This window comes from Hyperoodon ampullatus (assembly GCF_949752795.1).
Source record: "Hyperoodon ampullatus genome assembly, chromosome: 3".
Taxonomy (NCBI): Eukaryota; Metazoa; Chordata; class Mammalia; order Artiodactyla; family Ziphiidae; genus Hyperoodon; species Hyperoodon ampullatus.
In genome coordinates this window covers 154667093-154691681 of record NC_136916.1, presented here as the reverse complement: position 1 = coordinate 154691681, position 24589 = coordinate 154667093, and the positions used below count along the sequence as shown (strand labels likewise).

Sequence of the window (24589 nt, the reverse complement as noted above, 5' to 3'; positions counted from 1 at the left end):
CTGACTCTTCCCCAGGTTTCGTTTCTTCTTTCAAGCACTGACTTTAAAAACCTGCGATCATAAGCACGCAGTAACCCTCCCCGAGCCCGCGTCGCAGGCCTCCGCTAGCCAGAGCTCTCGCGACCGCTCGGGGGCCGACGCGCTGCCCCTTCCGGCCCGCGGGCTCCGCTCGGCTCTTCCCGGCGCGCTGGGCCTTCGGCTCTTTCCGGAGCCACTTGCGGCAGGCTGCGGAGGCGCTGCGGACGCGGGCTGTAGATGTCGGACCGGCGGGCGGCTGAGGGGCCGGGCGTCTGGAGCCCCGCAGCTCGCCGAGGGCCGGCGCGCGGCGTCGGGGACGGCCGGGGAGTGGAGGGGAGCCAGGAGGCCGCCTCAGGTACGCAAGGCCGGGCGCCGGCGGGTGGGTGCCGCCGGCCTCGGGACCCCGCACCTCGGTGCGAGGCTCGGCCGCGCTCTGCCCCGCGCTGCCCGGAGGAGCGGACCGGCCTGGGCAGCCCCTTCGCGCGCGGAGCCCCTGCCTTCGCTCCTGCCCGGGCCCGGCTCCCCCGGGCCGCGACTCCCGCCCCCGCCGCCGCCATCCTTCGGGCCTGGTCTTCGCTCGAGATTATTTTCTACTCCTGTTTCGAAATGCCTTGGTTCCTGCCCCGCTTCCTTTCTCAGAACAGCCCGGATGGTAGTGACAGGGCATCTCTGACCCTGGCGCCTCTTCAGCTTCAGCACGCCTGCCCATCACTCCTTGGCTGCCGACCCCGACCCCACCGGCCTCGCTGCCCCTGCTTCTGGCTCCCCACCCCGATCCTCACCTCTGTCCCAGGTCCCAGCCGTTCCACGCGCCTCTCTGCCCCCATCCGAATAGGCAGCCTCGCCTTCATCTGTCCAGAATCCCGTTTGCTCTAGCCTCCCTGCATATAGGCCCCCGCGCCTCACCTCGCATCCATCCTCTCCGCCTCTCAGAGTGGGCGAGATGAAAAGCGCAGTTGGAAATAGGTGGGCTCTGGGGTCTTTTGAATGAACCTAGCGGCCAGAGCCAAGGCAGGACATCGGGGCTGAAATAGGAACTTTGGCGACCTCCCTCATTCTCCGGGACCCTCCTCTTGTTCCGGAGACTGTCTTACTTCCACCCGCGCTAATTCCTCCCTGTGGATTACTTCATTGTCAGTGTCCGAAGGCGAAAGTGTCCAGCGATTACACTTTTACCTTCCAAGCCTCCTTATCATCACCACACGGGATGCAACTAAAAAGATGCTCATTTGAAATACGGAAGGGTAGGTAGGGGGAGAGTACTGGTCTCACTAAGTAGCAAGTAAAAATTAAATTTCCAGTTCTGAAATTAAAACAGACACCATGAAGTATAGCGGTAGAGGTGGTGCCATGATGCCTGGGTTGGAGTTTGAATCTTTAATTTACTTGGGCAAGTCACTAATCTGTGTTTGTTTCCTCATCTATAAAATGTGGGCACTATAGGATTGCATGGACCACTATGTATGAGGCACTTGGTACCTAAGCCACGGTACACAGTAAACTGGTGTTATCCATTATGAGATATAAGGTCTGTTTTTGCTCACCGAAACTCCACGTGCTGTCAGAGGAGGTGTTCCTGGATGTGTATCTCCGGGTATGGTGACTTTCCCCGTCTTTTATTTCTAAATATCTCCCATTTCCTAATGCTGCTTGGGTCAAACACACACACACAGCTTTGAATCACCCAGCTTTTTCATGTGACTTTATATTCTCTTACTTTAAAATATCTAACAATTGTTGTCTTTTTTCCTTCTTATGAACTCTTATGCTTTGTAGTAAATTCAGAATTGCTGGCATGTATTTAACATTATAGCAATAGAAAATTTAAGCATACTTTCTGAACGATTAAGCAAATGAACACTTAGAAAGTCTCATAAACATCTGTCCCTTGCATGTGTTGATATTTATAAATTAAGGATTTTTTTTTTTTTTACTTCCTCTTTAGATCCTTGTGGCAAATATACCCAAGCATTTTAAACAGAAAGGTCTTAAGAATAGTCCAGGAATGTACTGGAAGATAGTGGGTTTGTCTCTGAGTGTGTCTTCCCCCACCCCCCAAACCTTGTAATTGGTTCCTGCATTCACATTTTCCTCCCAGGATGTTGATGGAAATACTTATGATTACTTTCTTCCTCTTGCCCTCAGAAAGCAGGGTGAGTGTTGATTTCTTTTATGTCATGTAGGGGTTTGTTATTGTAGCTCAGAGCAAGCTCTTCCCCTTGAGGTAAGATTTGTTGCTAATAAAATAGCTAATAAAATATTGGTAATGATAGCTTACATTAATTGAATGCTTACTCTGTGCCAGAATGTGGAAAAAGATTTCCTTGTATTATCTGACTTAATCTTGTCAACAGTCATTTCCTCCCCATTTTACAGAAGAACAAACTACAGCTGAGAGAAGTTAACTTATTTGCTCAAGTTAGGTGTGGAGTTTTTACTGTCTGTCTGAAACTGTCACCTTGTTATGATGAAGTTCAGAATAGTTTATTTTTTTATTTTTATTGGCCATTAATCAAGTATTGGTATTCTAGGGCAGGTTATGGTCTTTGCTGTCTAGGGGTTTTTAGTTTGGTAAGATGAGAGTACCCAGGAAGAAAAATCGACAATTCAAAACTTTATATAATTGGGTGTCTTTTATTGCAATTCTTGCCACGCTGTGCGGCATGTGGGATCTTAGTTCCCTGACCAGGGATTGAACCCTTGCCCCCTGCAGTGGAAGCACAGAGTCCTAACCACTGGACCACCAGGGAAGTACCTATTACAATTCTTTATGTACGTACCCCCAAGAAACCAGCTTAAGGGTAGGGACAGAATCTGTCTTGTCTGTTTCTCTCCTAGAGTCTTTGATGTGTCCTAGAGGTTCTGTATATATTTGCTGGATTGTGAGACAAAGTCTCAACACAGATTTGAAGGAGCATCAGATGAATATGAGGAATTAGGGTTGATATATCAAGAATTCTCTTTAGGGCTTCCCTGGTGGCGCAGTGGTTGAGAGTCCGCCTGCCGGTGCAGAGGACACAGGTTCGTGCCCTGGTCCGGGAGGATCCCATGTGCCGCGGAGCGGCTGGGCCCGTGAGCCATAGCCGCTGAGCCTGCGCGTCTGGAGCCTGTGCTCCGCGGCGGGAGAGGCCACAACAGTGAGAGGCCCGCGTACCGCAAAAAAAAAAAAAAAAAAAAAAGAATGCTCTTTAGGTGAAAGCAGTTGTTCTCAACCAGCAGCGATTTTGCCTCTCCCAGGGGACATTTTGATTGTGACAACTTGGGTTGGGGAGGAGGGGGAGCACTGTTACTGACATCTTGTGGGTAGAGGCCAGCGAACCTGCTAAACATCCTCCAGTGCACAGAGCTGCCCCCACAATGAAGAATTATCTGACCCAGATGTCAGTAGTGCAGCTGTTGAGAAACCTTGAGTTAGAGTTCAGCTGGGTTTCCAAAGCGGTGTGCAAAGCATGCATTTGGCTTAACTCAGAGTTGTATAGGCTTGGGAGTAAACTCAAAACACTGCTTGGAACTAGCAGTTTGTTTGATTGGATCTTTCTGCCACCTTCCTCTGGAAAATGATCCAATGAGTAAGCAATAGAGGCCTAAGAATGAAATCAAAAGAGGTTTTGGGGGACTTCCCTGGTGGTCCAGTGATTGAAGACTCCATGCTTCTACTGCCAGGGGAGCAGGTTCGATCCCTGGTTGGGGAACTAAGATCGCACATGCCATGCGGCCAAAAACAACAATAACAACAAAAGAGGTTTCTGACATTCTCTCAGCAATAAGAAATGAGATTGGACATTCAGTTGTTATTGAATTAAGGGTTTTGATTTTTTTCAATGTGTCTTGTTCCTTCAAAGCAGGAATTTATAATTATCCAGAATAAACATGACTTGTTTTTTAAAAGTATTCTAGGCGAAGAATACCTTTTGAGAGTCTTCGTGTTTGTCAGCTGCGGTTTTGGTTATAAAGTAAGAAAAATGTTGATGTTCATCTGAACTAAGCTCTCCATTGGTCATAGTGTTCTTGTTGTTTTATGAACTGTAATTGTTTTTAATAGTCTTTTATTTGGGGGCACCTGGGTCCTTCAGTTCCCAAGAGGAGAGCAAGATCACTCTTTATATAGTGAAACTCTCTGAGGCAAATGTTACATCACTTAAGAACAGGGCTTTTCTTTCTTTCATCGTTTTTTTGTTTGTTTGTTTGTTTTTTAAGTTTAGGGAGCTTTGGGGAAAATAAAGGGCAAAGTCTGTTATGACCTTGAAGTGAGCAGAACTTGCATGACCCTGAGAGCTATCAATGCATGTAGACGTCAAGGACTGCAAACAGGTCAGGTGAACTTGTTCATTATTCTTATGTAGGACTTAGAGCAGTGCAATAAGTCTTTCTGCAGTGATGGAAATGTTGCTTATCTGTGGCTATTTTGATTTCAATTAAAATTTAAAAATTGGTGGTTACTATATGAGGTGGAGCAAAAGAGTGGAAGTCTATGCCAAAGAGCCCCAGTGGTTTTTGGGTTTCTGTTGTTGTTTTTTTTTTTAATTAATTAATTAATTAATTAAGTTATTGGCTGCGTTGGGTCTTCGTTGCTGCGCACGGGCTTTCTCTAGTTGTGGCGGGCGAGCGTGGGCTACTTTTTGTTGCGGTGCGCAGGCTTCTCATTGCGGTGGCTTCTCTTGTTGCGGGGCACGGGCTGTAGGCGTGCAGGCTCAGTAGTTGTGGCTCACGGGCTCTAGAGCGCAGGCCCAGCAGCTGTGAAGCTTGGGCCTAGTTGCTCTGCGGCATGTGGGATCCTCCCGAACCAGGGCCCAAACCTGCATCCCCTGCATTGGCAGGAGGACTCTCAACCACTGTGCCACCAGGGAAGCCGTTTTCTCTCTTTTTAAAACAGGACTGCATCTTCCACTCTTTAAAATTCTGGAAATAAACATATATTTCTTTCTCCTTTTCTTACTTCCTGCCTCTCTGAATCCAATTACAAGTTGTTTTACCAGTAGTTCTTACATAGTTTAGCGAATATCTTTAACCTTAAAAATCAAAAGCAATATCTCTTTTCACTTTTTTCCCCGCATACATTAAGTTGTTAAGATGCTATGAGAAGTGGCTCTTCAGATATGAAAGATGCTCAACCTAACTCACAATAAGGGAAGTGAAAATCGTAACTACGCTGGGTAGTTCAGTATCTCACTATGTTGGTAACGGTGTGCAGAAACAAAAACTTTCATGTATTGCTGATGGGTGTGGAAATTGATACAAATGCTATGGAGGGCAATTTGTCAATATCTTTCAAAATTACAATATATGTCTTCATTGATCCATTTTTTTCCAGGAGTTTATCCTATAGATCACACACCTATTTAATGACACAGACACAAGGTTATTATAGCATTGCTTGTAATGGTAAAAGATTAGAAAGGACATAAATGTCAATAGGGAAGTGGTTAAATAAATTATGGAATATCCAGCCATTGAAATATTAATCAGCTGTGGAAAAGAATGAGGAAGTTTTTTATATATAGTTATGGAAAGGTCTCTGAGATGTTAAGTAGAAAAAACAGCGTGTATGCTAGCATGTCTAGTATGTCCATTATTTGTGTGAAAAAGTATATATATATTCTTTTTATACACACATACACACTTTTTTAATGCAAAATATCTCTGGAAGACTATACAAAACCTAGTAACATTGGAGGTAGGGACTGAGATGGGAGGAAGTTTTCACTGTATACTTTTATGCTTTTTGAATTTTGAATAATGTGCGTATATTACCTATTCAGAAAAAATACACACAAGCATGTCATGAGATTCTTCACTGTGTTTATATTGTAAGTTGGAGCCATTCTATGTATCTCTTTTTGCCTTTTTGCCTGCTCATCAGGAACTGACCTCTTCTGGGTTTTTTTTTTTTTTTTTTGCGGTATGCGGGCTTCTCACTGTTGTGGCCTCTCCCGTTGCGGAGCACAGGCTCTGGACGCGCAGGCTCCGCGGCCATGGCTCACGGGCCCAGCCGCTCCGCGGCATGTGGGATCTTCCCGGACCAGGGCACGAACCCGTGTCCCCTGCATCAGCAGGCGGACCCTCAACCACTGCGCCACCAGGGAAGCCCCATACAATTCTTTTTAAAATTGAAGTATAGTTGATGTATAATATATAAATTACAGGTGTACAATATAGTGATTCACAATTTTAAAATGTTATACTCCGTTTATAGTTATAAAATATTTGCTATATTCCCCGTGTTGTACAGTATATCCTTACAGCTTATTTTATTATGTTACTCTTTAAATCCACTACTGACTTCCTTTATTCTTATGCTAATTTTCATTTCTGTCTAAAAATTCAACCTTATCGAAGTCTTCATTGTGATCCACTACTTACAGAGGCTGATACTGTTAGCCAGTGACAGAAAGAAGGCAGACTTGTAAAAATTCTATTTTGTTTCCATTTTATTCACTAAGGTATCTTAAAACTGAAAAGGGTAGAGGCAATGCAGGTTTCTGTTTTGAGTAATGTTAGACTAGGTAATTGGGATTATTTCTCCCACTGGGGACAATTAGGAAATAATTGTCAAAATATAAACATCTGCTTGAAGATCCTGGAAAGCTAGTCAGCTAGTCAGATAATGAATAATTATTAGGCTATGATCCATGTGAGGGCAGAAGTATAAAGATAGAGGTCCAAGGATGAGAGTCCAATTTGGGGTTCCTTTCTCCTCTGAGATGCTTTAACCCCCCTTTTCTCTGGGTTAGGACCATGAAAGGCCATGTTCTAGAAGTAAGGGTAAGTTAGAAGCAGGCCATTGCAGAGACTACAGCTCAGCTTCAGAAACATCTGAGTTCATGAAATTGGATTAAGTTAACCCCAGGGTGCTAGTGCCCCCAGGTATGTGGAAGAAGCAAAGGCAAATCTTTTCCGAAGGGTCACTGTAGTCTTCAAATTATTTTGACAAACAGTTTTACAAGAACAATTTCTGGCATGTATCAAAAATGACCAAATCCATGAAAAGACACAATATGAACAAAAATCAAAAGAAACGACAGTAAAAATGGATCCATAGGAGCATCAGATTTTGGAGTTACCAGATACAGACTTAAAAATAATTATATTGTAAGTCAACTATACTTCGATTAAGAATTATATTTATTATGTTCAAGGAGGTAAAAGAGAAAGTTGAGAAATTTGGCAGAGAATTGAAATTTATAAAAATAGAACCAAATAGCAATTCTGTAACTGAAAAATACAGATGAAAATGAAGAATTCTGTTGATAGGTTTAACAACAAGTTATTAGACCTGAAGAGAGAACAGTGGACTGGAAGAAAGGTCAGAAGAAAATATGTAAAGATACAACAATGGAAAATTCAAGAAAGAGATGAGACATAGAGGATATGGTAAAAAGGTCTACCATTTGTATAATTGGAGTCCTAGAAGGTAAGGAGAGCAAGAATGGACAGAAGCAATGTTTGATGAGATAATAGCTATGAATTTTCCAAAACTAATGGAATCTACAGATGCACAAAGCCCTGTACACCCCAGGTAGGGGTATATAATCCACAGTAGGTACACATTAAATTAAAACTGCTATAAAACCAAAGCAAAGACAAAATATTAAGAGTAGCCAGAAAAAAATTACAGTTTGCCTTCAAAGGAATAGTAATCAGACTGAAAGCTGACTTATGCACAGAGCAGTGAAAGCTAGGTCATCTTTAGAATACTGAAAGAAAATAACTACCAATATAGAATTTTTTCCAGTGAAAATAGTCTTCAAGAATGAAGGTGAAATAAAGATATTTTCAGGCAATCAAAAACAGGATTTATCACCTAAAGGTAACTAAATTCTTCAGGCAGAATCAAAATGATCCCAGATGAAAAGAAAATTGCAGTTTAATCTCCCTCATTAACATAGATGCAAAAAGTCATTAGCAAAAGATTAACAGACTGAATCCAGCAATATATATGACCAAGTTGGGTTTTTCCAGGAATGCAAAGTTGCTTTAACATTTTTTTTTAAAAAGTCAGCTGTATAATCACCATTTTAATACAGTAGAGGATAAAAATTATCAGTTTAGTAGAAGCAGAAAAAAGTGGTAAAATTCAGCCTCTACTTATGATTCAAAACTCTTAGCAAACGAGGAATAAAAGGAAACTTTCTTAATTGGATAAAGCATATCTACAAAATCCCTACAAGCAGCATCAAACTTAATGGAGAAATTTGAAAGTTTTCCTTTTGAGATTAGGAATAGGACAAGGTTGTCCACTCTCACCACTTGCTTTTCATCATTTTACTGGATATTCTAGCTAGAACAGTCAGGCAAGAAAAATAAAATATATGAGGATTATAAAGGAATCCTATTCAGTCTGTTGTTTGCAGATGATGATTGTGTACATGGAAATCCAAAAGAATCTATAGATAATTTATTGAAATTAATAAATTTGTCCAGATTGTTGGATGTAGGTCAATATGCAAAATTCCATTGCATTCATGTATACTAGCAAAGAAGTTAAATATATATATATATATGTAATTTACTATAGAGTAAAGAAACTTCAAACACCTAGGAATAAATCTCACAAAATATATGCAAAAACTTTATGCAGACGATTATAATACATTATTATTGAGAGAAGTTAAAGAATAAGTAAATGGAAGGATCTACCATATTCTTAGTTTGGAAGACTCAGTATTGTAAAGATGTGAATTCTCCCCAACTTGATTTATAGATAAAATACAATCCCAATAAGAATCCTAGAGGGTTTTGGTGGGCCTTTTGGGTGGAGTTTGACAAGCTGGTTCTAAAATATATATAGAAATGAAAGGCCATTACCAAAGAAATGAAAGGCCAATACCAAAGATGCTCAGGTAGGAACAACAAGATGGGAAGATTTGGTCTATCAGGTATCAAGACTTTTTAAAAAAAGTTTTATTGAAATATAGTTGATTTACAATCAAGACTTATTTTAAGGCTTTTACAGAATAGCCCAGTTAAGCCCTAGGAATAGAATAAAAGCCTAGAAACAAAATCTTTCATTTGCAGCAAAGATTGTACTGTAGAGTAGTGGGGCAAGAATGGTAAATATTGCTGGTAAAACTGAATATCCTAAGAGAAAGAAGGAAAAGAAAAAAAACCTTGATCCTTATCTCACACACCATAAACACAAAAAATCAACTCTAGTTGGATTGTAGATCAAAATGTGAAAAAGAAACACAATAAACTCCTAGATGATAATAAAGGAGAATATTGTCTTGATCTCAGTGTAGGGAAAGACATCTTAAACAGGACACACAAAGACTAATAACAGAAAAGATTGATAAATTTTGACTACATTAAAATTAAGAACTTTGGTTCATCAAAGGACAGACACCATTAGAAGAGTGAAAAGGTAAATCACAGAATGGAAGTAGGTGTTTATAACATACATTGACAAAAATTTGTATCCAGAACTATAAATAATAAAATGACAATCCAGCGCTCAGCTTTTGGCTCAGAGGAGGCCAAGGTGCAGCTTTCTTTGGTTGTCCCTAATCCGGGTTCACCTGACACCAGCTGCCTGGATCCCACCACGCCTTGTTTCTTTTTGCTTGAATGCATTATTTTCTGTCTCTGACAGTTGTCTCCTCTGCTTAATCATCTGCTTTTGCATGGCATGCAAAGGCTTCTTCCAAAAGGTAGCATCAGTCCCTGACCCGACTGAGGCTCTTCGCAGTTTGTTTTGGTCTCTGGTACCAAACCCAGACTTGGGGGAAGAGAATTGGAAACTGGGGCAGATGTTCACCCCAAACCAATAGCCAACATAGTGTTCCCTGGTCACAGGACTGCCCCTTCAAGGCTGTGGACAGGCAAAGTTCTTAAGAGAGGGTTGTAGACATCTCTAATATAATTCTCTATACCAGGGAAAGATTGGAAACAGAGTCTAGCTCTAACAATAGGGGCTTGAGGATTGGTTAAAGAAATTATGGTACAGCCTATGGGATAATATGCAGCCATTTAAAATTATTTTTTTAGTCCCTTTTTTTTTTTTTTTCAGTACGCGGGCCTCTCACTGCTGTGGCCTCTCCCGTTGTGGAGCACAGGCTCCGGACGCGCAGGCTCGGCGGCCATGGCTCACGGGCCCAGCCGCTCCGCGGCATGTGGGATTCTCCCAGACTGGGGCACGAACCCATGTCCCCTGCATCGGCAGGCGGATTCTCAACCACTGCGCCATCAGGGAAGCCCTAGTCCCATTTTTATTGACCCTGAAAAATTTTCATGAATAATGTTCAATAACATTAGGTACCTGTCCTTTCAGAAATATAGGTATATAAATAGAATTTTTATAAAATATTTATATAATATATACATATATAAATATTATATATACATTTATATTTGTACTGAGCCCTAGAATGAGTAGAAACTATGAAACATTAATGGAATAATTAATGAAAAGCTGTATTCATACCCGAGCTAGTAGGTATTATAGTCCAACTGATCAACTCGTGGTACAGTATTGTCCAGTAGAAACTGTGGTCTCCATGCCCCACCCAAAGTTGATTGCTGGGGATGGGGGGAAAATATATAAATATATAGATGTATATATGTATACATTTATCTATATATGTAATACATATAAATATGCACATATATGTGTATGTATATGTATAAATATATTTCTGAAAGGATATGCACCAAAATGTTAACAATGGTTATTTTTGGCTAGTGGGATTGTGTTTGGTTGTTTGTTTATTTTTTGTCTGTATTTCCTGATTTTTCTACACTGAATAATGGATTATTTGTATATTAAAGTCTGGAAGGGTAAATGCAGAGTGTTTTCTTATCTGTATTTAATTTGTTCTACAATGCGCAAAGCATGTACTTGTGTCATTTCAAAAACCTAATTTAAAATCAATAATACGGATACATGAAGTCCTGCATTTAAGTTAAGAAGTCAGTTATTTTCCAAAAATCTGTTTCAAAAATAGAGCATAGGAGAGACTGAGCTTGGAATAAGTTTATTTTTATAAGCCCTTGGAGATCTTGATTGACTTATTTAGGCCAACGGGGTAAGTTTGCAGTTAAAAAAAATCTAGTGCCCAGTTAATGTCTTACGTCAAGAAATACTGTGTCCTTATTAAGAGATGATTGTCTCCATGTACTCTGCATGGTTTAGAACTCATCTGAAAAAGTTGTCCATTTTAGCTCTTTTCTTGAAATGGAACACAGAGATGATGGAGAGAACTGGAGATGGTCGGCCTGGGAAGGAACTTGCAGGAAATGTGATAGCAGGCTGTAAATATTTGAAAGGATATTGTGGGGAGTAGTGATCGAAGAGCAGAATTTATTAGGAAGCAAATTTTACTTAGGTCAACATAGGGAAGAACTTTCTATTCTCATTATCTCTTGGTGGAAAGGGCCTCTTCACGGACTAGGGGACCCTGGGGAACGTCTGACTTTTGTCTTAGACTCAGTTCCTTTGTTGAGAGGTGTAAAGAAAACCTCAGTCCTCCTGTGTATCTCCTTTACTCTGTCACACAGCCACACTCTCAACACTTCTGACACCAGATGTGTGGAGTTTTTTCCCCACACCAAGCAATTCTGCAACACCAGCTGGGTGTCCTACAATTTAACTCAATGCTAAACACCGTCTACCTGGAGATAATGTCAGATCCCACTGGTTAAGGGCTCAGTCCTACAAGGTTGCTCCCATCCCACTTCAGATGCCAATCGCCAGTAGTAGTTCCCCAGGTTACCCACAACTTCTGTCAGACTTGACTACAAATTGGTAGTTCCCGTGACTTCCTCCCCCTTGGGTTTGATTAAATGCCAGAACAGCTCAGAGGACTCAAGGAAACACTTACGTTTACCAGTTTATTAAAAGATATGGTAAAGGTTACGGATGAACAGTCAGATACAGAGGGTGAGGTCTGGGAGGGTTCCAAGCGAAGGAGCTTCTGTCCCCACAGAGTTGGGGTGGGTCACCCTCCTGCTATAGAGATGTGTTCACTGAGCTGGCCGCTCTCCAAACCCAGTACTTTTGGGATTTTTATGAAGGCTTCGTCATGTAGGTGTGATCAATCATTAACTCCATTTCCAGCCCCTCTCCCCTCTCTGGAGAATGGATGGTGGGGTTGAAAATCCCAAGCTTCTAATCATGGCTTTGTCTTTCTCGTTACCAGCCCCCATGTAGGGGCCCAAGAAGCACCTCATTAGAACAAGAGACATTGTTATCACCCAGGAAATTCCATGGGATTAAGGAACTCTGTGGCAGGAACCAAAGTCAAAGACAAAATATTAGAGCAAAAGGTACTCATAGTGCTCTAATCACTTAGGGAATTATAAAGGTTTTAGTTCTGTGCCAGGAACTGGGGGCAGAAACTAATATATGTATTTTCTATTATCTCACAAGAGGAAAATCAGGTGGCATAAGCTGTAAGGCCTTTCTACCTATGAGAGTGTGAGTTGACAAAAAGAAAATAGATCCTATTCACATACAAAAAAAAATGAGACTAAAGTTGAATCACAAATATTTACCTGTCATTTATACTTTTATGCTGCTACCAAACTGAAATTTTCAGTGTTTGAGGTTTACATCAATAAGTTATATTTTATATTGAGAAGTGAACTTTGGGCTTCAGTTTTTTTGCTGTCTTAACTAGAGGAGGTTCACCAGGGGTTATCTAAACACACTAAACCACATGCTTTTCTGAGTGCTCACGGAAAGGCTAAATGAATACACCATGAAACTTAGTAACACCTAATGGTTAAGAGCATAATTGCCTGGGTTTGCATCCTATCTCTATGCCTTAGTTTCCTTACCTGCAAAATGGCAATGATAATACCAGTCACAGGCTTGTTGTGAGCCTGGGAAACTGGTCTTTGTTGTACATTTCACCTGTATATTCCTTGATGATGCCGAGCAGTTATTCAGTAAGTTATTGGTGAATGAGTGAGCGAGTAAATGAATGAAATTACAAAAATCCTTTACCTGACCCTGGATACAGTGATATGAGCTGATGGAATGTAGAGGTGGCACTCTCTATCTTGGCACTGAATTCCAGTTCATTTCATTCTACATTCCATTCTGTCCTCTGCGTTCTGCCTAGTTTAACCATTTGCTTTCTGTGAAATGTGATCCTTGAATTGGGATGAATTCTGTGGGGACTTGTTTTGGAAAATGACTTATTTTTTTTATGAGTGGGTTATAATGGTCTGAGAATACTTGGATGTGATGACTTGAATAATTTATGTACTGGGCCTCCCAGAGTATAAAGTTTGTGCCTAGATTATTTTTAGAAAGAGAAAGTTGGTTGAAACTGCCAGATTTTTAAAAAAGATACAAGGTAATTATGATTGTGTTCCTTCTCCGGTATTGAATTTTTCTTCCTGTGATTTTCTAGAGAATGAAGATCTAGAAGTCACCAAGGTCACCTCTCTAGCAGCTTCTGCCTCTGATCCAGAACCCCATTCCTCACCCTACAGGTAGGGACAGCAACTACTTTGGATATAATGCTTCTTGGGGTTTTATCTTCTGAGATAGTAATTGATGAAAGAAGTAAACAGTGACTTTAAGGGGGAAGACAAGATGAAGTGAAGAGTATGGAGTGTTTTGTCATTAATTAATCAATCCTTAAATGTGTTTAGGGGGAATGCAGGTCTATTTCAGGTTATAAAATTTTCTTTAACTCTCAGAGAATAGAACTGTAACAAATAGTGTAGTGTCTTCATTTATCTCTTCTTGAAGACCAGGTTCAAATGTTAAAACATTAGAAATGGATCCCAGGGACTTCCCTGGTGGCACAGTGGTTAAGAATCTGCCTGCCAATGCAGGGGACATGGGTTCGATCCCTGGTCCGGGAAGATCCCACATGCCGTGGAGCAACTAAGCCCGTGTGCCACAGCTACTGAGCCCGCACACACACCACAACTGAAGGCCATACACTCTAGGGCCCAGGTGCCGCACCTACTGAGTCCGCATGCTGTAACTACTGAAGCCCGCGTGCCTAGAGCCCGTGCTCTGAAACAAGAGAAGCCACCGCAATGAGAAGCCCGCGCACCGCAACAGAGAGTAGCCCCTGCTTGCCGCGACTAGAGAAAGCCAGCGCACAGCAACGAAGACCCAACGCAGCCCCCCACCCAAAAAAAAGAGAGAAAGAAAAAGAGTGTCCACAGGTGGACTTTCAAGAGAACATGTGTTTGGTTTTTACCCATAAAATGCACACACACACACAGTGTTGGAGGCAGTTTTTTATTATGTAATTTTCAGATTAAACCACGATGATGATCTTCAGGTTGTCATTCTTAATTTCCCTCTCCACCCATCTCATCCTCCTGTCATCACTGATATCAGAGTATATAGCAGGAAGGGAATAGTAGTACTGAGCCCTAGAATAAGTGGAAGCCACGAAACATTAATGGAATAATTAATGAAAAACTGTTATTTTGGAGAATGCTGAGCTAGTGAATATTACAGTCCAACTGATCAGCTCATGGTACAGTATTGTCCAGTAGAACCTGTGGTCTCCATGCCCCACCCAAAGTTGATTGCTGGGGGTGGGGGTATGTCAAGATTTCTTTTTCTTTTGGCTATGCCACACGGCATGCAGGATCTTAGTTCCCCGACTAGGGATCGAACCTCTGCCCTCTGCTGTGGAAGCGTGGAGTCTTAACCAGTGGACCACCAGGGAAGTCCCATGATATTTTTAAAATGTTATTTCTTAAGTAGAAATTCTCTCTTCTTACCTTTGTATATGAAATAAAACTTTTTCCCCCAGAATTCAGACAGTGGAAAATAATAATAATTAATATAATTTTAATACAGTTGGTGATAATAATATAATAGCCACCCTTTATTGAATGCCTCTCTGTAATAATGATAATAAAATAGTTACTTTTTATCAAATATTTCTGTTTGCTCAATACTGTACTAGGTGTTAAAATGTATTATCTCAGTTAATCCTCATAACAAACCGAATAAAGTATTTTTTTTAAGATGAGGAAAATGAAACAGTGAATTTAATAATTTTCCCAAGTTCACACAGCTTTAGTTTTGTTTACTCTAAAGCTTATTTCTCATAAGTAGCAACAGAGGTGTTTTGAGTTCTATGCTTAGAGCTACTAGGTTATTACATATAAGGATACTTTTAGAAGACATAGACTCCTCCAGGCATTGATTATTTGAGATAATTCATGTTCTCATCAAATCCTGTGAGAAGAGTGTCCTCCTGTCCTTATGTTTTCCTGCCACCACACTTTTTCCGCACATGTTGGTTTTTGTTTGTTTTGTGGCCATGGCCCGTGGCATGCGGGATCTTAGTTCCCTGACCAGGGATCAAACCCCTGCCCCCTGCAGTGGAAGCGCAGAGTCTTAACCACTGGACCACCAAGTCCCTGCACATGTTGATTTGAGGGATCCTTGTGGGATGGCTTTTGGTACAGAGCTGATTTTTTCATACTAAGAGTAAATAAATTTTTTGAGTGAAGAATATAGACTATTCTTAGAAAAAAGGAGATAAAAATTTCAAGTTTTGTTTCTAAAATCTAATGTGTGAAGAAAAAAATCCAGCATGCATGACGCCTGAAGTCTGGTGTTTGTGTTTTGTATATTTTAGAAATGGAAACGGCATGACTCTCGATCTTTTCTAGTGAGGCTGGCTGGCCAATCTCTCCCTCCCTTTGGGATGGCCTCCCTGCTCTGGGTTAGCATAAACCAGAAGGCTTACAGTGAGAGTTTTTCCTTTACATGGTTTATCATCTGCATCAAGTGATTTGCAATTTATCTTTCCCAAAGTACCTTTCACTAATTCTTCAGAGCATAAAATGCTAATGTGAATATTAAATTTATGTAGCTGTGCATGTCCTGTTTAAAATATTTTTTAAATAAGCAGAACCATATTTGTGCAAAGTAGCATGCACAAAGGCAAAGAAGAAACTACATTTTAGATGCCATATACAGTAAGGTCAGGCTGATGGTCAGATTAACTATTGTGTTCTCACATTCCGAATAGTCCTCTCTTGTTCCCAAACAAAAGTTAACTTATTCATTTGTTCATTCAACAGATATTTATTGAGAGCCTGCTATTACCTGGCAGTGTTCTAGGCACTGAAGATACCACAAATGAACAGACAGTCCACATCCCGGGTCTCATGTAGCTTATGTTCTAGTGGGGGAGGTAGATGGAAAAAAAGTATACATCGTATTTCATAGAATCTAAGTTGTCATCAACTATAAGATGTACTGTTATTTTATATACCACCAAGAAAGGAAAGAATGCCCAAGATAGGCTAATAAGAGACCTCCCGCAAAAGCCTGCACCTTCAGTGAAAAGAGAAACGAGGAAAGAGATTGCTCCACACAGAAACGGAGAGCAGGGCAGCCTGAATGTCTCAACCTTGGCGCTGTGTAAGGGGGGAAAGATACCTCCCCTGAGAATGTGAGCCACAAGTCTGTTGTGTAAATTCACTCTGCCAGTGTGGTCCAAACAAAACTCTTAAACAGAACATAATTCAAGTCACCTCAGTTGGTAGCATTCCCAAGCCCTGGCAGAAGCAAATGCAAATCCCCTGAGGAGGGATTCCGTGTCACTCCAGGCCCACGGCAGTTTTAAGATACCACCAGTTTTTAGGACATCCTGTATTTCAGTTGTATTAAGATCTGAAAGCAAATATGCATCTCGCAGTCAACAAAATATGGTATGTAATACGTCAGGCAGTCATCAGTGCAGTGAAGAAAAATGAAGCAGGGTAAAGGTGTAAAGAGTGATGAGCCAGGGAGGGGAAGCCTCTCCGAAAGTGACGGCTGAGCAGGAACCTGAAGGACGGAAGGAAGCCCTGAGTAACTGGGGGAAGAGTATTCTAGGCTGAGGCCATAGCAGGCCCCCAGACCCTCAGTGGGGGAGTGCTTGAGGTGCTTGAGGACTCTCAGAGATTCGACAGGCCATTGTGACTGGCGTGGACTGGGCAAGGCAAGAGGAGGTCATTCTAGGAGATGAGGTCAGAGTGCAAAGGGCCTTAGGGTTCCATGCGACAAGCTTGGCTATGGAGGCTGTTAGTCTAGAGGGAGTAAGACCCAGTCCCTGCCATCAAGCTCACCTCCTAATAGAGGAGGAGACATAATAAGTAGTGCTAAGGAACCAAAATGGGCTCTAATTTCTGGGTTTAAGAGAATAAAATAGGCTCACAGCCTAGACCAATTTACAGTTTACGCAGAATAATCAACCACAGCTCTGATTTTCATAGTAACTACCTCTTGTTTGTTCTGAGGTAAATTGGAGTGATTTAGATATTCCAAAAGATGGCTCTGTTTTATCTGAAGAAGGGGTAATTTATAAACTAGGAGTGATCTTTCTTGTTTATGTTAAAAAAGAAAGAAAGAAAGAAAGAAGAAACTAATGAACTCCAAAATAAGCCCTCTGTTTCCCCATGCAGTTTGTAGTGCTGTTTCCCAGTTGTTTGCTCAGCCTGTCTGAGGAAATGGACGCTACCCTAAAGCAGCAGTTCTCAAAACTTTACACTCTTAAAATTATTAAGGACCTCAAAGAATTTTTGTTTATGTGAATTATATCTTACAATGTTTACTATACTAGTAATTAAAACTAGAAAATTAAAAAATAGTTATTCATTCATTTAAAATAATAAGGAACTCATTACATTTAATATAAATAACATGTCTTTAATGAAAAACAATGGTTTTCCAAAGAAAAAATAATTTAGTTAGAAGAGGGGTGTTGTAAATCTCTTTAATGTGTGTCTTAACAAAAGACAGTTGGATTCTCAGATCTGCTTCTGCATTCATTCTGTTGTGATATCATATGTCATGTAGTCTCTGGAAAACTCCACTGTAAACTCTTGAGAAGATGAAAATGAAAAAAGGCAAATAATATTTTAGAATTATTATGAAAAGGTTTTGACTTCACAGACTCCCCTGAAAGAGTCTTAAGGACGCCAGGGGTCCCTGGACCATACTTTGATAACGGCTTGTCTAAAGACTCCACGCCACCCTTTGTTGGCAACTGATCTCCAAGAGGCCTGGGGTATTGCGCTACAGCCCCGGCTCTTAACTCACTTTCTAGTCTCTCCAAAGCCAGAAGAAATGGAAGAGAGCATAAATTATTCCCTTGCTTCTTTAAAACCAACTATTGGAATAGTGGTTTTCTTTTTTTTAATTTTATTTTTGGCTGTGTTGGGTCTTGGTTGCTGCGTGCGGGCTTTCTCTAGCTGCGGCGAACGGGGGCTACTCTTCGTTGTGGTTCGCGGGCTTCTTATTGCAGTGGCTTCTCTGTTGTGGAGCACGGACTCTAGGTGCGCGGGCTTCAGTAGTTGCAGAACGTGAGGTCAGTAGTTGCAGCACGCAGGCCCTAGAGCGCGCAGGCTTCAGTAGTTGTGGCACGTGGGATCAATAGTTGTGGTGCATGGGCTTCGTTGCTCCATGGCATGTGGGATCTTCCCGGACCAGGGCTCGAACCCGTATCCCCTGCATTGGCAGGCGGATTCTTAACCACTGCGCCACCAGGGAAGTCCCAATAGTTGTGTTTTAAGTTATTGGGATAGTAGATTAACATGCTTAAAAAAGTGAACTGGGTGTGCTATGGATATCAGTGATAGGGTGTGAATGGAAACCGCTCCTGGGATAAAGGCGGGAGAGGGTTGCCTTGCTAATCAGTCTGTACTTCCTTTGTTTTGTGATCAGTTTCTGGCTTAGGCAAGGCCTCCTCCCTTTGCTTCTAACAGCAGCTTTATGTGTGGAACAGAACTGGGATTCTAACTCTTCTTTTGTTGAAATTCTGTGCGGAGCAAATGGCATGGGTCCCAGAGTGAGGAATAAAAACCAGACCTGCGGTCTATCTCAGATGACTGAGCTGTGTGTTTACCATGGTTCTCGGAGCCTGGGATGTGGTGTTGTCAGTCCTGAGCCCTCACATGCTGTCACTGCTTCATTGTAGGCCATTTCAGCCCTGGGCAGTGGTCAGCTGAAATGACGGTGGGCCCAAATGCCAGAGGAAAGGTGGGGTGGGGGTACCCTTTGGAGGTTTTTATTTCTGAGTTTCTCCAGGATCACTGTGCCTTTGAAAAGAGTCCTTGAGGGGAATTCCCTGGCGGTCCAGTGGTTAGGACTCCACGCTGTCACTGCCAAGGGCCCGGGTTCAGTCCCTGGTTGGGGAACTAAGATCCCACAAGGGAACTAAGATCTCACAAGTCGCACAGTGCGGCTGGAAAAAAAAAAAAAAGAGTCCATTAACTGACATGATCTCTTTCTCTGGGAGGCCACAGTTGGTATCTCCGGTGAGGGAGGATGCCACAGAAGATCAGCAGAAGGCAGCCAGTGCCGTGGAGGCACAGGCCTCGGTGGAACAGGAATTGCTGTCTGCAGACCAGGCCCAGGTCCTCAGCAAGGTAGGGCGCACATTCTTACTCTCTCTCTGAAAATCACTAGTTTGTGGCAACAGAATTTAGATGCATTTGGATGGGTTGGAATTAGAAAGCACTGTCATCTTAGGTTTAATTATTTGGGGAATGATCATGTGTATCCTCCCCAGGGCCCATCACTGTACTAGCACCCAGTAAGCATCTATTCAAAAAATGGAGTGTTATAATGAATGTTCCCATGTTGTCTAAAATCCACTCGATGTGAGGAAACTTTAACTATTGGATTATGTGTTAGTCTCAGTTTTCTTGTGCTAGATCTACTCGGTATTTATGGTAAAGATTCCATAGAAATGGTACCAGTAGTAGTGGTCTCCCTGTCATGGAGGGATGGGTTGTTTGTATCATTATTAACATATATATTAGAATAACAAATGGTGTCAGTAAAGACAATGCCGAACATTATAGTTACATTTGTATGGTGCTTTAGAGTCTACAAAGCATTTTTACCCATAATACAATACTTCATTTACTCCTGAGAACAACCCTGTGAGATAGGTACCATTATGTCCCCAATTTAAAGATGAGGAAACTGAGGCTCAGAGCTGTTCGTGACTTTACTAAGTCTATGCAGCTAATAAGTTGCCAACTAAATCTTTTGTTTAACCTTCTGTAAGAGGAAGGACTCATTCAAGCAAGTTAGTCAAAGTCTGATTTACCTCATTTAACATTGGAAATAAGAGCTGAAGGACTTACTCTTCAGAAACAGATATTATGAGAAAATAGTCTGGGAGGATTACAGCATTCATTTATTCATTCATTCATTTATTACAAATATAATTCTGATTCCTTCACTGGACTGCCGTCTCACTGATGTGCTCTTCCGTGTTGGCAGTAGGCATACATTTCTTCTTGAGTTGCTTGTCAACTGCTTGGAGAGGGGGCAGGAAATTAAGGCATAATCGCATGAAACAGGGGAACGGTAATCTGAGTGGTTTGAAGTGAAACCCACTAGGGAGAGACTGCAGGCTCCTGCCATGGGTCAGTGAGGGCTTTGTGAGTATCCAGTGATATTTGCACTTACGTGCAAGTTAGATGTCTGGCAGCAAATATACTGTTGAAATGCAAATCCTGGGGCTGGCCTAAGGTGAGATTGTGATTATTTATACAACATTGTTAGTGAATGAGACAACCTATAGGGTGAGACATCCAAGGTGTGCCATGGGTGAGAGAGAGAGACAGAGACAGCCAGAGAGTAGGAGCCAGATTCTCTCTCTGCCGTCCTTTGGTGAACTGATGGACAGTGACCTGGAAGTAACCTCTGGATGGAAATGGTAGCAGGAGGATGTGTGGCCGAGTGAAGATTGAGCTAAAGCCCAGATGCAAGAGCTGTCCTGAGAGGAACCGAAAGGAGGGACTGTGCAGGCATGGCCCAGAAACGCTGCGCCCAGAAATGCCGTCGATGGAAAAGTCAGTAGCAAATTTTGAGGATTTTATGGCAAGGATTTTTCTTGGGCAAGGATTGTATGAAGAGTCTGAAGTGGGAAAGTTGCAAAAAGCAGGAGAGAACAAGAAAGAAGCTTTAAACTAGGGAACATGTTGATGGCATTAAAAAAAAGTTGATAGAATTTATTAGCAACCTGTAGCTGGAGGAGAGAGCAGGAATGTTGACTAGCACTCAGACTGTGAGTTGGGAGAGTGGAGGTAATAGGGCAGGGGAGGCAGCCTTCAGGTGGAAAGAGGCTAATTGGAATCCGCCTTTATATATGTCCCGTAACCAGAGTTCTCTTGTGCAGATGGCCAAGTACCATGGTCTGCCAAGGTCTGGGGACATCGTTATGATCCAGTCTGAGCACACAGGAGCTGTAGATATTCTTTCAGCTGATTTGGAATCTGCAGATCTTCTGGGGGACCACAGGAGAGGTGAGACCTTTGGGGGTGTGGAAGGTGTTTTTTTTTTTTTTGGTTCCCAGTGAGTACTTAAAGAAAGGCAGGCAGACAGATGGAAGGAAAGAAAGAAAGGAAGGAGAAAGCATAAGATTACATAGGTGATTATATTACAAAAGGAGGAAAAACAACTAGTGTCTGAATATTACATTCTGGATAGAGTACCAGGTGTATATATGGTACGTAAAGAGACTTATTTCTTAAGCTGAGTAGCTGACACACCTCAGGGCAGTGCTCTCTCCTTCCTTGTGAAAAGAAGTCAGGGAAGCCAGTAGGAAGAATGTCTTCGACTATGACAACCTCCCTAAGCAAAATGCCGGGTGTGGCAGCATTTCCTCCGGGTTTCTTAGTAGTGAGCTGCCTGTCCTTTCAGTCTCTCCACCTCTGATGGCTCCTCCGTGCATCTGGACCTTTGCCAAGATGAAGGAATTCAAAAGTAAGCTGGGCAAAGAGAAGAACAGCCGTCTGGTGGTGAAGCGGGGTGAGGTGGTGACCATCCGGGTACCTACCCACCCAGAGGGGAAGCGTGTCTGCTGGGAGTTTGCGACCGATGACTATGACATTGGCTTTGGAGTTTACTTTGACTGGACCCCTGTAACCAGCACTGACATAACGGTGCAGGTCAGTGATTCCAGTGAGGATGAGGATGAAGATGAGGAGGAAGAGGAGGAGATCGAAGGTAAATTTAATTTTAACATAATTTGCAGTTTCCTTTTCTGTCTCAACCTAATTTGCAGCGATCACTTCCTGTGTTGTACCAGTCATCCTCTTCCTGAGAATTCAGGTGAAGAATCCCTTTCAGCATGGCAAGCTAAGTTGAGGGATGCAGGTCAAAGTCAGACCCTCAAAGAACATTCTGGTGGAGTGGCTTTGATGCCTTAGTGGAAAGTTTCTTTTCTTTTTAATCAGTACCTAGCCATGTCCCCCAAGATCTCCTTGGGGACAGGGATAGGTTGGGGGCAGGAAAAGGGGTGGGTCCGTGCTGGTGTATGTAAGGACAGTGTTTTTCAGATCACATGTATAAATCTGAGATTATTTTATCTTTCTCGCTTACTTGTGGGATATTTACATTTATTCTTGGTCTGGAACCAAACTGAGTGATTACAATTTGCTAAATGTACCCATTCTCTCCTCCCTCCAAACTGTCACAGCTGGTTGACAAGAGCAGTTTTAAAAATAGTCTCTGTGCTCTGTTCCAGCTGTTACTTGCAGCGCCTACTCACATGGCCCTGAAGCTGCTTTTTTTGTTTGTTTGTTTTGTAGTATAAGAGTAGGTTCTAAGCATTAGCCTTATTCCTTTATTTTCCCGTATAATCTTATGGGAAAGATTAAGTCATTAAGCCATTCCCTTAACTTGCTTCTTCATGGAAAAGCAAGTCTGCAGGGAAATCTGTGTGTATTCAGGAAGGAGGAGAACCTCAGATCTTATTTGCTGACCTTCAGGGAGACCAGTAGGAGTTCGAGGTCACTCCATACAGCACTTTCAGCATTTCAGCACTTTTTCGCATTTCCTACCTCCTTTAGCTAGTTCTTTTACCTGTTGGATGAAAGGATGTCAGAATTTTCCCTTCTAAATATCTTTTTCTCCCCCTTGGAAATTTCCAGATACTCCTGGAGCTAGGAAGGCTCTATAAGGCTAAATCATTGTTTCTCAGTGCAGATACTATTGGCATTTGGGGTGAGACACTGCTTTGTTGAGAAGGTACTATCCTGATATTTAGCACTCCTGGACCCTTGAGAACTAAATGCCCATATCACCCACTGGTCACTCTGATGGCCCGAAGGCCACCAGACATTTCCAAATGCCCGTAGGAGGGCAGTAGTATCTCCCCTGGGTGAAAGCCACTGGGTTACCTGGTCCATCTTTTCACCCTCAGGTAGGCGTATTTGGTCTCTGAACTCATATCCAGACACTCTGCCTTTTGCTCATGCAGACCCTGTTCCAGCTGGAGACGTGGAGCGAGGCTCCAGGAGCTCCCTGCGGGGCCGCTATGGGGAGGTCATGCCCGTGTACCGGCGGGACAGCCACCGAGACGTGCAGGCCGGCAGCCACGACTACCCTGGCGAGGGCATCTACCTGCTCAAGTTCGACAACTCCTACTCCCTGCTGCGCAACAAGACTCTCTACTTCCATGTCTACTACACCAGCTGAAGGCCCGCTGGGACAGGGGGCAGGCGGTGTTTGCTGGCTGGAGCAGGCTGCCAGCTGGGGCCTCTTGTTTTGGATAGGCAAGAGCTAAAAGTTGAGCGTGGGGCTCCCGACCCTCACGCCCTGGCTGGCGTGCCTGACTGTTGACCCCATGTAGCTTTTCCCGCTCCCAGGCTTCTGCAGATGGTGGTGCAGTGCCCCTGTTCCGTGGTCCCTGACTCACGCTCTTCTGGCTTTAGACTCCAGCAAAATCTCTCTTTGGAGGAAACCATCAGGCAAAAGCCTGAAAGGAAGTTGGGTGTTGCCTTTTAAAAATAGTTTTGTTTTGGTACAAGGTGTATTATTTCAGTTGCTGTTCTCTTCTCTTCCAGAGCTTTTATTGCAGATGTGTTTCGTGGCACCCACTCTCTTCACTTTTTGAAAGGGCTGGAAGAGAGCAAAGCACATTGTCCATGAAGGAGCCCAGTTTCCTGGATGGAGAAAGCTCTGTCCAGCCTCTCACCACTGCCATATTCCCACCTGCTGTTTCTTTGTGGTCTCTGGCACAGGCTGGGAGCCCTCACTGCCTTTGGAGGGGTGTTATTAGTCCTGTTGGTTTCACTCCACCTCTTTCTCTCCTCTTTTCCCTTTTCTAAGTCTGTGTCTTTGCCATTACAGCAAGAACTTCCATGCAATCCAAAATGATGATCACTGTAGTCTAAGATCTTCTGGGAAGAAAAACTGCCTCCATCACTTCCTATTTCAAGAGGCACTGATGGTCGAAGGGGAAAGGGTGGAAATTAGGTACTGGATTGATGTCAGAACCCACTTTTTTTTTTTTTTTTTTTTTTTTTTGCAGTACGCAGGCCTCTCACTGCCGTGGCCTCTCCCGTTGCGGAGCACAGGCTCCGGACGCGCAGGCTCAGTGGCCATGGCTCACGGGCCCAGCCGCTCCGCGGCATGCGGGATCCTCCCAGATCGGGGCACGAACCCGCGTCCCCTACATCGGCAGGCGGACTCTCAACCACTGCGCCACCAGGGAAGCCCAGAACCCACATTTTTGAAAGTCAAGTATTACTAAATTATTTTTTTTTATATAATCAAAGAAGGAGGGGTACAATCTGAGAGAGGAGGTTAAAAAAAACAAATAAAACAACACTCCAGATTCCCCACTTTTTT

At 42.7% G+C, this 24589-nt stretch overlaps 1 protein-coding gene across 2 annotated transcripts; it reads left to right on the top strand.

The window, feature by feature from the left end:
* Nucleotides 1-255: 255 nt before the first annotated feature.
* Nucleotides 256-23434, top strand: TMED8 (transmembrane p24 trafficking protein family member 8; the record flags this gene model as incomplete). Of its 2 annotated transcripts, none has more annotated exons than XM_079699682.1 (6): nt 256-373; nt 13374-13455; nt 19236-19365; nt 21132-21258; nt 21656-21961; nt 23217-23434. In XM_079699682.1, 6 exons carry the CDS (start codon nt 256-258, stop codon nt 23432-23434), a joined length of 981 nt encoding a protein of 326 aa, XP_079555808.1. The 2 variants fall into 2 exon arrangements, with proteins under 2 accessions (XP_079555808.1, XP_079555809.1); XM_079699683.1 differs by having other exon boundaries at nt 21117-21258.
* Nucleotides 23435-24589: the final 1155 nt, after the last annotated feature.